Source organism: Barbus barbus, assembly GCF_936440315.1.
Source record: "Barbus barbus genome assembly, chromosome: 3".
Classification (NCBI taxonomy): Eukaryota; Metazoa; Chordata; class Actinopteri; order Cypriniformes; family Cyprinidae; genus Barbus; species Barbus barbus.
In genome coordinates, this window is record NC_136731.1 from 15024125 (window position 1) to 15038775 (window position 14651).

Below are 14651 nucleotides of genomic sequence, written 5' to 3' on the forward strand. Positions count from 1 at the left end.
TGGCTGCGTTATCTGTGCGTGTTTACCCACACTTGGGTAAAGAATAGCTGAGGTGGTGCTGGGTTATCAAACTGACCTCTCGACGGCCTCGGAAATCAAACCCTGAAGCTTAAGTCCAAACAAAAGCCCAAGGGAGAAGTCTTGGTGACCAGGTGTTTAAAAGGCAAGTTCAGGATGTGTAGAGAAAACAAAACACTATGATGTTAATTCAAGATGCAGGACTGGTTTCATTTCTCTTTCCCACGAGGCACAGGCAAATAAACAGCCAACCTGAGAGAACTACAGACACCTGCCCAACAAGAAGACACAAACTTCAAAAGACAAAGTCCCCTGTGTTCTAATGGATAATTACAAGCGCCTTCACAAACTTGTGAAAAGGTCACCTGCAAGGTGCAAAGTATATTTAGGGCTAAGGTTGATCCAGGTGCGAAGGTGTACATTTAGCCTGAGAGTTTTTCCTGCCAACACAAAAGTTTGGGTTCGGTATGTTTTTTTAATGTTTAAAGTCTCTTATGCTCATTAAAAATGCATTCATATGATCAAAAACACAGTAAAAACAGTAATGTTGGAAAATATTATTATACACTTTAAAATAACCATTTTCTATTTGAATATATTTTAAAATGTAATTTATTCCTGTGATGCAAAGCTTAATTTTCAGCATCTCCAGTCTTCAGTGTCACGTGATTCTTCAGAAATCATTCTAAATATCCTGATTTACTGCTCAAGAAACAGTTCAGCTGCTTAATATTTTTAAAGGAAACCGTGACTTCTTTAGGATTGTATGATGAATAGATGGTTATAAAAACAGCATTTAATTCAAGTAGACATATTTTGAAACATTATAAACATTATGTTCTGGCTGAATTAAAGTATTAACTGCTTTCAAAAAAAAAAAAAAGGGGGGGGGGGGGGGGTGCACTTGCTGACCCCAAACATTTTAATGGTAGTATATATTATTCAATTTAATTTTGACTATTGCTGAACTTTTTTTTTTATATTTCATAAAAGCAATTGTGCCAAACAACACTTCTTTACCATAGTAAAACCACTGTATTATACAGCTTTTAGTGGCATATTGCTTTTACAACGGTCTTTATATGTTATCACAACAGACTCCGACAGAGAAAAGACCCCATTTCTTTTCTGACGCCTGGCAGTTTGGGAGGTCTTTTTGGGGTGGAGCATTTCTCTTCCCCATTACACACTCCCACCGTGACCACATCACAGAAAACATGGGGTCTTCATGCTGGAGTTGAGTGCCTACAGCTCGCTCTCAATGTACTGCCATAAAGAGATAAAAGTACAACGCAAACACAGAGTCTGTTGATGTTATCTGGACCCATTTGGCAAGGTGTTCCAAAGGCCAAGCACGCTGCTCTTACAGAGATCACAAACCTGGAGAAACAATACACTTCCAGCAAAGACTAACTGGTGGGACTGGGAAAACAGGCATCAGTGGGGTTCTCCAAGCAGTTCATTCATGTTATACCATTAGAAAGCTAAAGTGCACAGAGATACGCTTAACCAAAACAACGGTCACCATTGATCACTGTTGAGAAGACAAGCAGTCCTGAACTCTGACCCTCTGAAATAAGCTCTTATCATCAACCATGAAATGAAAAGTAAATTGGTTCTGTGCAAGTAAACAAGGGCAAATGTGGTTGATCACTGTTTGTATTGACTATATTTGTCATGAATATGTCTGCAACAATTCTGCAGAATGTTCCAAGTTCTTCATATTAAATATTGTGGTTAATTTGATCCTGCTTTCAACCATCAATTAACATGCTCACCCCTATTTAGAGGGTTAGTTAACCCAAATTTAAATTTATGGCCTCATTGACTTACCATTATTCCAAACCTGCACGACCTTGTTTCTTCCGTGGAACAAACCAGGAGAATTTTAGCATACTGTAGTCTAAATATTTAAGTCTGTTCCTCATTTGAACTACATGCAATTTAGACTACTTTTATATTGCTTTTTGGTCATTTGTAGATCTTTAATGCTCCTGATCACCATTTACTTTCACAATATGAAAAAACAGCAGCATGAACATTCTACTAAATATCTTCATTTGTGTTTTATGCAAGAAAAAGTCATACAGGTTTGGAATGACCTGAGGGTGAATACATTATGAAAAATTTCAGATTTATGTGTGAAATATTCCTTAAAATCCATCTTGCAGAATGTCCCTCATGGAGAAAATATGCAGAATCTTTACAGCCATGAGCACCACTGTAGATCATTTCAGAGAAATACATGCATACTGAGAATTGTTTTAGGTACATCACCCAGCTCAAGTCATGGGTATATAAATAATAGGATCATAACTGTTCTAACTTGTTCACACAACTTCCAGTGATGGTCTGCAAAAGCAAAGATCTTCATGGATACACATGATGTCAAATGCAGTGATAGGATAAAGAGGTAATATAAAGTTACTCACTGCTTTTGCTGGCTTTGACCTTGGCCAGCAGTTTCTGCGTAGTAGCTAGATCTCCATTCTTGACCGCTTGTAGAAGATCCTGCTCTTTTCCCATGATCTCCACCAGCCAGTACTCCACCAGCGTCCCACGAGAGTCCTGCCCCTCCCTTACACCCCCATACAGCAGCGCAACCGCGGCATGAACCTATCCCAGAATCCTCTCTTTCGGTAGTGCTACAGTCAGGGTAGGTGACAGCCAGACGTCTGAGGGAACCGCAAGCAACCAGATATCCGTGCTTCTCCAACAATCACGTCATCAAAATCAACAGACTTCAGCTCTCCGTTCGGTTATGGGCACGGAAGGCCGGAGAAATGGAAAATCTATTTCGCCTTATAAATTGCCTTCCGGTTTTTCGTTCTGAAGTTTCCAGAGCCTTTTCAGGGTAACAAAGTCGGTTTTGGTCGCGTGGAGCTCAGTTTCTGGGAACGCATAGGCCCTCCTGATGCTGTGGTTTAGAAAGTTGAGAAGACCGGAGTGGTACAAGCAAGCCAAAACCTGGAAAAGTAGTGGACGAGAAAAATAGTACTGTTAATACATCAGCCAACTACAGTGCATGAGCAAAGCAGCAAGAGGGAGAAAGTAATGCTGAGAACAGAAGTCCACTATGAAACTCTGACAGCAAGCCTTTTGTGATCAAATAAAGACTCTTTTCACCTTTCAAACAATTCCTTCTTAAGGAAAGGTTACAGGTGGATTATTCATGCTTAAAGGGATAGTTCACCCAAAACTGTAAATTCTGTTACCATTTAGCCAACCACGTGTCATTTCGAACCTGTATGACTTTCTTTTGTGGAACACACACAAAAAAAAGATATGCTACTGTTCAAAAGTTGTTGTTTTTTAAGGAATTAATTATATTTATTCCGCCTGGAAATATGACAAATAATGTCATACAAAAGACAAGTCTTGTAAAAAGGATTATTATAAGAAAATTTATTTCAAATAACTTATATATTCATCAAAGAATCTAAAATCTATCACAGTTTTCAAAATAAAAATAGCAGCACAACCATTTTCAATGTTAATAAAGAAAACAAAAAAAAGTTCCTAGAGCATCAAATCAGCATATTACATATTGACACTGAAGACTGGAGTAATGATGCTGAAAATTCACCTTTACAGCACAGGAATAAATTAGGAATTAAAGTAGAAAACTTTAAGTATGTGACTGCACATTTAAAATGTGTTGGCCAAGCATTTGTATCTGCATGTACATGCCTAACCCCAAATATGAGCAGCTGTAGTAGTAGTAATTGCCTTAACATCACTATTTAAAAACTGCTGACGCTAGTATTCTAATTCTCAAATAACATTTAAACAAACCAAAAGAAACGTGTTCACTAAAAAAGTCTTCAAACATACATGCTGTTAAAGCAAAAACATAAAAAATTAAAAATTAAATCACAGGCTTAACAAGTAAGTGTGATCAGTAAGTGGCAAAGAAAAGAAAAAACAGTAACCATATGCAGCGCAGCGCATGGCAACTCCACATTCAGCGGTCAGACTACCCAGTGTCTCAGTCACAGCCTGAGCATTAAGTGAGCACCACACGGCCGTCGCATAATCACTCCTCCATTATATAACGCTGCACGGTCTTGCCTACACACCAAAAAGACTCTGAGGGAGTAAGCAAAGCTGTCACTCTCAATAGCTGTAATCAGGTCCTCTTTTGCTTCCCTCAGGGCCAATAGTCTTGTCGCGCCAAACCAACGTGTGAGTTTTTGAGCCAGGGTAGAGTGCTGTTATGATGGGTTGTTATGGCGTTTTCATTGAACTTTATGAGTGTGTTTGCAGATGCTCTTTATTGTGAGGTAGTAGTTCGAAAAAGAAAAGGGGAGGAACAGGACAGGTGAATGTGAAGGTGGAATGAACTACTTTGACTGATGAACTTAACTGCAGGAATAACGGTTAGACAAGCCCAGTAACTGGCCCTCATGTTTACAAAGCATCAATTTAATTTCAGGAATGCATAAAATAAGCAATGGCTAATCATGGTTTTCTCAAGTAATTCTGGGAAGTTTGTATTTAGGAGTTTGGAAGTGGTAATTACGACGTCAGGTGTGTTCAAATCACGTCGAGTGAAGCAAGATGACAATGCAGCTACTCTACAAAAACGCAGCAAGATTTACTACAAACTACAAAATGATGATTTTAAAAAATGCACATTGGGTGTGTTTTTGCTTTGTGTTATTACTCAGTTTCTGAAGATTCTCTAAATGGAACCATTATTTCTAGTGCGATTGTACAATACTATCATATTTTGTACATGCAACTTTTATTGTAAATGAAAACACAAGTATTACATTTCAACAAATTTGCCATGAATGCAGAAGCCACATCCATCCATATTTTGAGCTCAAAGAAAATCCAGAATTTTCCATCATAATAACAACCTGTGACGGCATTCCTGTGCATTTAACTGATAAGATACGATCTTTTCGACATGACTTGAACACATCAGTCTTTACGAAACTGTAAAAATTAGGCAGATTTATGATTAAGCTGATCCCCTAAGAAGATGGGCTTCCTAAAGGACATGAAACGTGTTCAATAAAAACACCTACTCGGAGCTCAATAAATGGATGTTTTTCATAGTCGGACAACATTTAACACAGTCTTGGAGGAACTGGCAGGAAAAATGCAGGCGCCAAAAATGTCCATCTAAGTTTGTAGTTGTACTGCTTTAAAATAGATCAATTTAAAAAGATGCAACTTCTCTCTTCGACTAATCAAAAGAATGCTGTCAGCATGCTAATAAAGCACAAAGGTTAAAACTAAATCTCAACTAGTCGCCCTCACTAATGGACTGCTGCTAGACAACTAATTACCCATCATGACCATCCATAATCCTAACCCAAGGGTTCAAGGTTTGGCTGGTCAGTGCAATCCAGTTAGTCCCTGCTGGTAGATGCTATAACTGCTCCATATCACAGATATTTCATTATTCTATTAGAAATGCTTTGCCAGTGACTGATTTTTTGAAGGGCCCTACATGGACATCACTGCTAAGGGGGGTCTTTAGTTAGTGCTGACATGATGTTATTTTCTTGCAGCTTCAGAATGATCAGTCTGATGGTTGTTATGGCTCAGGTGCAAATTCAAAAATAGTGGTTACACCTTAAAATAAAGTGTTAGCGAAGGTTCTTCACTGATTCCATAAAGAACCTTCGATAATCAGTGGAATCTTTCAAATGCACAAAAGGTTCTTTATATTGGAAAAATGCTCTTCAGATAAGTTCTTATATGGCACAAAAATACTTCCTTCTATGCAACTCCTGCAAAACTCCTTTTTAGCACATTTATTTTTAATAGTGTGAGACAAAAAGCGAAATCAGGAACCGACCAAAGATGACGGGTGTGGGTGCCATACTTCTGGGGCTGTGTTTGACAGTGAGTAACCTCTATTGAGATGAATGAGGATGCTAATAGATGGCTTTCTGCAACTATTACAGACCTCCTTGTGCTGAACAGAAATTTCTGAACACCTACAGGTTCAGAGTAACCCGAGGTTCAGTGGTGATGGATCAACTCTTCTGGGGTTTAGAACTATATTCGGTTAGGTTAGCCGAGGTTTACTACACAACCCCTTCAGTCCATATGTCTAAGCACAGACATCGCATGTGTGGCAAAATAATCAAACAATAATAGCCTATATCATATTTCTTCATAACATAATACAACCATAAACCAAACAACAGCTGCTAGTTTAAGTTAAAGCACATCTAACAGAGCACTGTAAACTGTTTAGTTTGTAGAGCTGATGTAAATTTGGCAGATTTTAATTCAATCTGCAGAGATCCTTTAGAAAAGAAAAATCACCATGGTAACCAGAGTCCGCCAAAATACCAGTTTTAGTTACTACAGCTGTTATAAAATAATAAATACACAAATAAACAGAACTTTACTACTACTTTAAAGTCTAAACTATTTTGTATTATCACAGAAACTCTAATTAAAGTTAGTATTTTTGTTGGAGCAGACTAGAAAATGAAACCATAATTCGGTGAAGTAACTATCGCATCTAGCCAACGATAACTACTAGCTAAGAGAAATACAGCTTGTTTTCACAATAGTGTGATATTATTTAGCGTCAGTGATACTTCTCTGTTAATACTCACCATTAATTTAGTGTAAAGTATTCATTTAGGATGTACCAGCGAGTCCAGGTTCACTCGCTCCAGTCCAAGACAACAACAACGAACTCAAAGTCAGCTTTAGTCAACTCTTAGTCGACAAACACACCTCGCTGTAAGGAAGTGGCTATTTTCTCTTTCAGAGGCTATTTTCTCGGCAGTCCGTGTCGATAAACTCCAAACTGAGCGTCGGCTGCGACCTGCATGCGCGTGTTTAAGAGCTCCAGCAGTGAGTGGAGTCGGTCCTCCCAGTGGGAGGGGGCAGCTCTGCCCGCTCTGCCGCCCTCTGGGACCCTTCCACCGCTCTGCCGCCACACGACACTCACCGGAGCTCCTCCAGCCTCGTCTTATCTCATATAGCCTAGGCTACAGTAGAATAATGATTTAAAATAAAATAAATGCACAACATATATCTATAGCATTAGTACATTGTTAATCCACAAAATAAGCTACTTATAGCCTATAGTCATACAGTGCCGTTCAAAATTATTATTTTTAAATGTTTTTAAAGTTTCTTATACTCTTCAAGACTGCATTTATTTGATAAAAAATACAGAAAAAAGTGTGATTTTGTGAAATATTAAATAATTTATGAAATATAATTTATTCCTGTAAAGCAAAGCATCATTAGTCTTCAGTGATCCTTCAGAAATTATTCTAATATGCTGATTTATATGAAACAGTTGAAACAGTTGCAGTGTTTAATGTTTTTTGGGACCTATGATTATGACAAATTTAAAAGGAAGAGCGTTTATTTAAAATAGAAATTTTGTGTTACAATGTACAGTACTATTCAAACGTTTGGGGTCAGTAAATGATTTCAGGAATTTAAGAAATTAATACTTTAAGAAATTAAAACTTTTATTCAGCAAGACTGTGTTAAATGGATAAAAAGTGATAGTAAAGACATTGTTAGAAAAGAGTTTGAATAAATGCTGTTCTTTTGAACTTTTTATTCATCAAAGAATCAAAGAAAAAAGTATCACAAGTTCCAAAAAAACATTAAGCAGCACAAGAGTTTCAATCAACGCTGATAATAAATCAGCATATTAGAGTGATTTCTGAAGGATCGTGACACTGAAGACTGTTTACATCCAATTTTTATGTGAATTTTGGGAAATTGCATATAAAAGATGGAAATGCCAAGATGCGCATAAAAAATATGCATAAGAACTTGTACACTCGATTGAATCACATTATTTTTTATTTGATAAGAAAACTTGCACATAAACTACATTGGAAGCTGAATAAATTCCTCGATACGCATTAAAAAAAATTTAAAATAGTATGACTTTCCGAAGCAGATCATATGATTAGATAAGTAAACTAACCAGTGCACCGATCTCATCACACGTGTTATTTTAATCATTCTAAAAATGACTGAGCCAAAGTTGGTCATTAATGTGAATTGGTATAATCACCTCCCATAACTGTCTCACAGAAATGTATTCCAGAATGCAAAATAACCTGTCAGCTTTTGTTATTGTGCAAGTTGTTTATTTTGTGGGGGGGGGGGAGCTACAGGCTTCCCCAGTTGCAGCAACTTTCATTTTTATTATTGATATTTTGTGATCATTTGATGATTTTATTCTCTTGAATAGGAGATGGAAACAGTGTTTATTCTCATACTTTTTATGCGATATTCTTATTTTGTGCATGAGTTAAATTCACAGCTTCGGATGGAAACGTAGCTAGATCTTCAAGTTGATTTCATGCTTTAGTATCCAGGCAAATGCGAGCGAGACATTGTTGAAATTCCTCTTGAGACTCTAAAGGAGACATGTGAAATTACTGGGGGTTTTCTTATCTGAGAAGCAAAAGACATGAGCAAAGGTCTCCATTTGCTCTTCATTTAATCTCATTGCTGTCTAGGAAAAAGAACTGATCTCATTTGCGATTTGTCCTTTTTTAGGGTTTATTGCTCCATTGCTCATTCCCAAAAACATGCATTCACTTGTTGTTTGTTGTGCAGTATTTTAAAACTAATGGAACTCAAAGTTTGTTTTTTACTGAGGATATGTGAATATAAAACCAAATAAGTTCAATCATCCATGGGCTCATTTATATGCTTAACTTGTGTGTGCACACAAACACTGTGATCTAGAAGTCTCTTTCTTCAGCCAAAGATCAAAGTGCTTCCTGTCTCCTCTCGGGTGAAGTCATCTGGAACAGGATAGCGAATATGGCTCTGACAAGTGCTTGAGTGAGACTGTGTGCTGTGGAGAACCAGGTAAAAACCAGAGAATATGCTTGTGGTTCTGCATCCCTTCACCTGCTCCCACAAAGATAAGGGCGTGCGGTGATCAAAGGATCAGGGGCTGCTATCACCTTCCGGATATCCCACAAACAGATGTTGCACACCTGGGACATGTTTAAATAAAGCAGTTAATGACATTATCACAGTGACCACAATCTAAAACCTAGGGGGAAACCAGTACCTTGAAGCAAAAAAAACAGTTTATTTTCTTTTGAAGGTATGGTTTAAGATGATTTAAGATGTTTTTAACTTTAAAAGAAGTCTCTTATGCTCACCAAGGCTGCATTTATTTGATCAAAAATACAGTAAAACAGTAATCTTGTAATATATTTTCAAATATAATTCATTCCTGTGATGTAAAACTGTATTTTTTTTTGCCTCATTACTCCAGTCTTCAGTATCACGTGGCATATTCAAATATTTATAATTTCACAATATTACTATTTTTATTGTATTTTTGATCAAATAAATGCAGCCTTGGTGAGCATAAGAGACTTTCAAAAACATAAAAATATATATATTTTGCCAAGCTTCAATCATACGACCATTGTCATAATGTAGATTCTCCTGCTCACCACCAGAGGGCTCCCTCACCTGAGTATTGACTATTAACTCCCTGAACTCCATTTCCCATAAACCCCATACCTGGAACTGATCCCCTTGACTATTTAACCAGCTCACCTCCAAATTATTATGGTTCATCCATTGACTGACTCCAAGGGATGAAGGTTTGACTGAAAAGCCAGGTTTACTACCATAGTTGAGGTAGAGAGTGTGAAATCACCCTGTATTCTGAATTAATTCTTAATCGTTTGCTTTTATTCATTTGGCAGATGCTTTTATCCAACGTGACATACACGTTATCAGTTCATACATTCCATAATAAGTGCATCCATGATCTTGCTGTTGCCAGCACCAAGTTCTGTTTGAGCTACAAGAATGCTAAACAAATTTGTATATTAAATATTCGGCTTAACAATATACATTATTTTTGCATGTGATGGTGCTGGTCATGGGAAATACATTAAGTGCAATCACTAAGGTCAGGTGTAGGACATAATTCACAGATAGATATATATAGACCTCTGGATATATCTGTCATGTGGCTGTAGATCGCAAGAGTAAAAATATAAACAAAAGAGTGTTATTTAATAACGAATTCACACAAAGAAACAGGCAGGAGAAACACAGGAAATAAACACCAATCAACATTAATACCAGAACTGAGGAGCTAGGGCAAAACACAGGGTTTAAATAACAGGTGAGGGCAATCAGGGGGAAACAGAACAGGTGTAGAGCTAATTAATAACCAAGGAAACAGATTGACAAAGGAACTCAAGAAAATGTGAAAACAGAAAGAGTAACAAAACAGAACATAAATGTGACTAACTTTCTCAACTCTAGTGGATTATGGAAGTATTTTATCCCATTAACATTTCAGTGTATTTAGGTTTTAACGATAGCGCTTTAAAAGAAATTCCAAATATATTAATATCTGATCTGCTTATCTGTCTTGAGTAATGTGTCATTTAAAATACAGGTAAAATGCTAGTGAAAATTAATACAGAAAATTTGTCATTTCCTTGTGTGATCTACGCAGTTTGCGTCTTGGTTACAAAAATAACATCGACATATATAAAGTCATCACGTCGTTTAACAACTTTTAGCAACAAACGACCTGCCTTTAGTGACTTTACCCAAAAGTTTATTTGCAACATGGCCTGCGCCGCTATAGCGGAGGCAGCCTTGCGCTGACTGCTACGAGAGCTGGAGGTCCGGTGTCATGAGAAATCGAGTCCCCCCTTGAAATCGGGTCCGCTTAGTACCCCAAGTGATCCCATTACTTTTAATCGGTTACATGCGGCCGGAAGAACTGCAGTGAAAAGCAGAGCCGAAGCGGGAAGCGAGTGAGGTTTTGCTGCGGTGAGAACTGTGGCACGGCCCAGGCTCGTTTGAGGCCTGCCGCTGCGACCCAACGGTCTAGGAGAGCCGAGGTAAGGTCGGGGCTTTGCTCGATCTATTGACCGCCTTTGCAGCTGGAGTGGATTTAGGAGTGAGGTTGGTTAACTTGCAGTGTAACAAATGGATCGCACAGATCTGCTTTGTTTACCCTCTGCGAGAATGGTTCGTTGGAATGAATCAGTGTTCATTTCAGGCTTAAATACTGTCCACTTCCGATCTGAGGATATATTGGCATGGCCGAATGATACGAGGATGTCGGTGGAGGTGAGGTTAAGCCTCGTCGTTGTGGAGAGCGTGTGGCTGGTCGAGCAGAGTGCCGGCCGCGATAAAGCCTGGTGCATGGCGACGGTGACTGACGGAAAAGGAGAGAGCCTAGGGCTTGCAGATTGCGACGGAGGATGCGAAAAATCCCCAGTCCAAGTCTCGTCGTTGTCCAGAAAAAGATGCATCTGTGATATGATAGCCAAAGGAGCAAAGCAGAATGCTTGAAAACTGTCATAGAACAGAAGTTGGCTTTATATGCTTGTTAAGGTGATTAGCTGACGAGCTCCACCTGGGCCAGACTGATTATCTGATCGTGCTCCTCCGGAACCTTGTTAATAAAGCATCATTTAGTATTGTTACTATTATTATTGTTGTTAATGACGGAGATAGGATTATCAGTCTCAATAACTGTCAGTCAAACCTCACTATTTCCTCCCGCCTCTCTTGTGAATGAAGCGCGGCGTGCTGTTTGGAGCTTCTCAGCTTGTTTGCAGTCTGAAGTTAAATAAAGAACTGTTTATTGAAAAAGTACAGTGTTTTCTTCACTCAAGAAACACTATATTTATAAAGGCTAAAGTTTTTTTTGTTTTTAAGGAGCAGAGAGGAAGAGTGTCTTATATCATTTTGTTGTCGAATCACAGCCAAATAGCTTGTGCGAAGCGCTGAATCTTTCATAACATGATATTTTGGCCAAATAACAGAAAAAACTGAGCGCCCACATAGCGACATAACCTGCAAGTTCATGAAAATATAAATGCGATGCAAGTACTTCCTCTGATGTGCCGGTAATGACAGAAAAAAAACATTCGCTGGTCAAAAACTTCATATTTTAACTTGATTTTAATATAATGACACATGCAACGATGCAAATAAACGTAGCCTATCTGTAGGCCTATACATTTATATGGTAATACTATACACTAAGATTTCATTAATGTTAACTAACATGAGCGAACAATGAATTACAGTAGCCTGTTTAGTTTGTTAATCTTTGTTAATGTTAGTTAAGGAAAATACAGTTGTTCATTGGTAATTCACATTAGTTTACAATGCATTAACTAATGTTAACAAACACAACTTTTGATTTTAATAATGCATTAGTAAATGTTGAAATTAACATTAAGATAAATGCTGCAGAAGTACATTCTTAGTTCATGTTTACTAATGAACCTTATTAAGTGTTAGCCTTTTGTATAAATGTATCTGTATACAATAAAGCCACAATACTAACTACCAGTAGGAGTTTTCCGGCCTACAGCAAACATTTATTTTGCTCATGTCACAATATAAGGTAAATGAAGTGACATACTGCCAAGTATGGTGACCCATACTCGGAATTCGTGCTCTGCATTTAACCCATCCAACGAGCACACACACAGCAGTGAACACACACACACACACACACACACACCCGGAGCAGTTGGGGGTTCGGTGCCTTGCTCAAGGGCACCTCAGTCGTGGTATTGAGGGTGGAGAGAGCGCTGGACATTCACTCCCCCCACCTACAATCCCTGCTGGCCCGAGACTCGAACCCGCAACATTTGGATTACGAGTCCAACTCTCTAACCATTAGGCCACGACTTCCCACAAATCTGACCCTGTACATGATACTGATTTTTGTTGACAAATTGGTTTGGAACAGTTAGTATTGAATAAACAACTAACCTGAACTATTATGCCTGGCTATCTGTTTTATTGATCACTGAGAGAGCGCTGACTTGGTATGATGTTGGTTCAATATAAAAAAAATTATAATGACAAATATAAAATGACAAATATAAAAATATGGTAACTGTTACGGGGCTGACGAGACGTGAGACATGCGGATCCATATGCAAAGCTTTATTATAAAACATGGTCATAAAACAGGCAGGGTCATAGATAGGTATGGCAAGGACAAGACAGAGCAATCCGTGGAGCAAGCGTGGGTCAACGATCAGCGAACAGTATCCAAAGGGGCAAGGCAGGGAGATAATCCAGAGTCGACAGCAATAATCCAAACGGGGAGCGAACACAGTCCAAACGGCAAGGCAAAGGGGTAAATCCAGGAAACACGGGCAGGGTCAGACACGGCAAGATAAACAAGGCAAGACAAGACTATAAGAATGGCTCTGTAAAGTTGCTATCGCTGAATGAGAGATAAACGCTAACAATACTCGACCCAGAGCAAGAGGAAGTCCCAGGTTAAATAGTGAGTGCGTGATTGTGAAATGAGCATCAGGTGTGTGTGATGAGTGAATGGTGACAGCTGTGATCTGTGTAATGCATTGTGGGAACTGTAGTCCGGTGTGCTGTGTAGTGTGAGAGTCAATGTGGTGAATGAGTGACATCTGGTGGCGAGTTAACGGAAGAGCATGGCCAGGATTCGTGACAGTAACACTTTATTTTAAGGTGTTACACGTTACATGTACTTACTATTATAATAACAATAAATTATGCATAATTACATGAAGTAACCCTAAGCCAAACCCTAACCCTAACCATATAGTAAGTACATGTAGTTAATTAATATTACTCAATACCTAAATGTACAATTGCACTGTAACAAGGACACCTTAAAATAAAGTGTAACCAAAAATACTTTTAAAAATCCAAAATTTGAAACAATCCTAGATTTAACAGATCAAACAGCCTAGATTTAAACTGCTGATTTTGTCTGGCCAGAGGAGAATGACAATATTTCGACACACTATTTCCCCGTCTAAATACTGTAATGCTGATATAAAGCCACCCAGCTTTATATCAAGCTGATTTAAAGCTGCTTTGACACAATTTGCATTGTTAAAAGCGTTATACAAATAATAGTGACTTGAATTGACTTGACTGCGTACGCTGTTTTGAGTCAGCTGCACCACACGGATACGTTTTCTATGTTTATTTATGCTTTGATTTGAAGGAAAACAGTGTATCCGTGTGGCGCAGCTGACACAAAACAACATACGCTATTTGCGTTCAGTGAATATTCTCCAAAATGACATATAGTGGAGACACGGAGGAGACAAATTGTTAAATAAAGTCATTATTTTTGTTTTCTTTGCGTACAAAAAGTATTCTCATAGCTTCATAAAGTCACTGATGGCAGATGGACTATTCTGACGATGTCTTTCATACTTTTCTGGGCCTTGACAGTGTTAATTGTTTGGCAGTCAATGGGACAGTCCTCCCGGTTTTCATCCAAAATACCTTAAATTGTGTTCCGAAGACGTACAAAGCTTTTATGGGTTTGAAACGACATGGGGTAAGTGATTAATGACAAAATTTTCATTTTGGGGTGGAGTATCCCTTTAACAGTTTGCGAATGACTCTTAATTGTATATCCTATCATTTACTTACTTGGTGTTTGGTAACAAAGGGCTTACCTTGCATCAGCAACACTGACTCAATGACAAACAAGTCATTCATAAGAAGACAACTGATGGTACCTTTATCCATAGCAACTAGTTTCCAACTAATTAATCATTTGATTGTTAATCATAAATATATACTGTATGTATAAGGCAGTCATGCAAAATCATGATCCTACTAAACAGCTTCTTCAATTAGGG

The 14651-nt window shown here is 38.2% G+C and overlaps 1 protein-coding gene across 4 annotated transcripts in view; it reads right to left on the reverse strand.

The window, feature by feature from the left end:
• The window catches only part of LOC306846302 (caskin-2-like), a 65908-nt gene extending 59050 nt beyond the window's left edge, over positions 1 to 6858 (reverse strand). For all 4 annotated transcript variants that reach the window (XM_079379579.1, XM_079379578.1, XM_079379577.1 and 1 more), the window contains exons 1-2: positions 6609 to 6858; positions 2451 to 2985 (exon numbers count right to left, since the gene is read on the reverse strand). In XM_079379579.1, the coding sequence (XP_079235705.1) occupies positions 2451 to 2544 (94 nt within the window). In that variant the 5' untranslated portion in view covers positions 2545 to 2985; positions 6609 to 6858. The remainder of the gene's footprint in view (positions 1 to 2450; positions 2986 to 6608) is intronic.
• Between the last annotated feature and the right edge of the window lie 7793 nt (positions 6859 to 14651).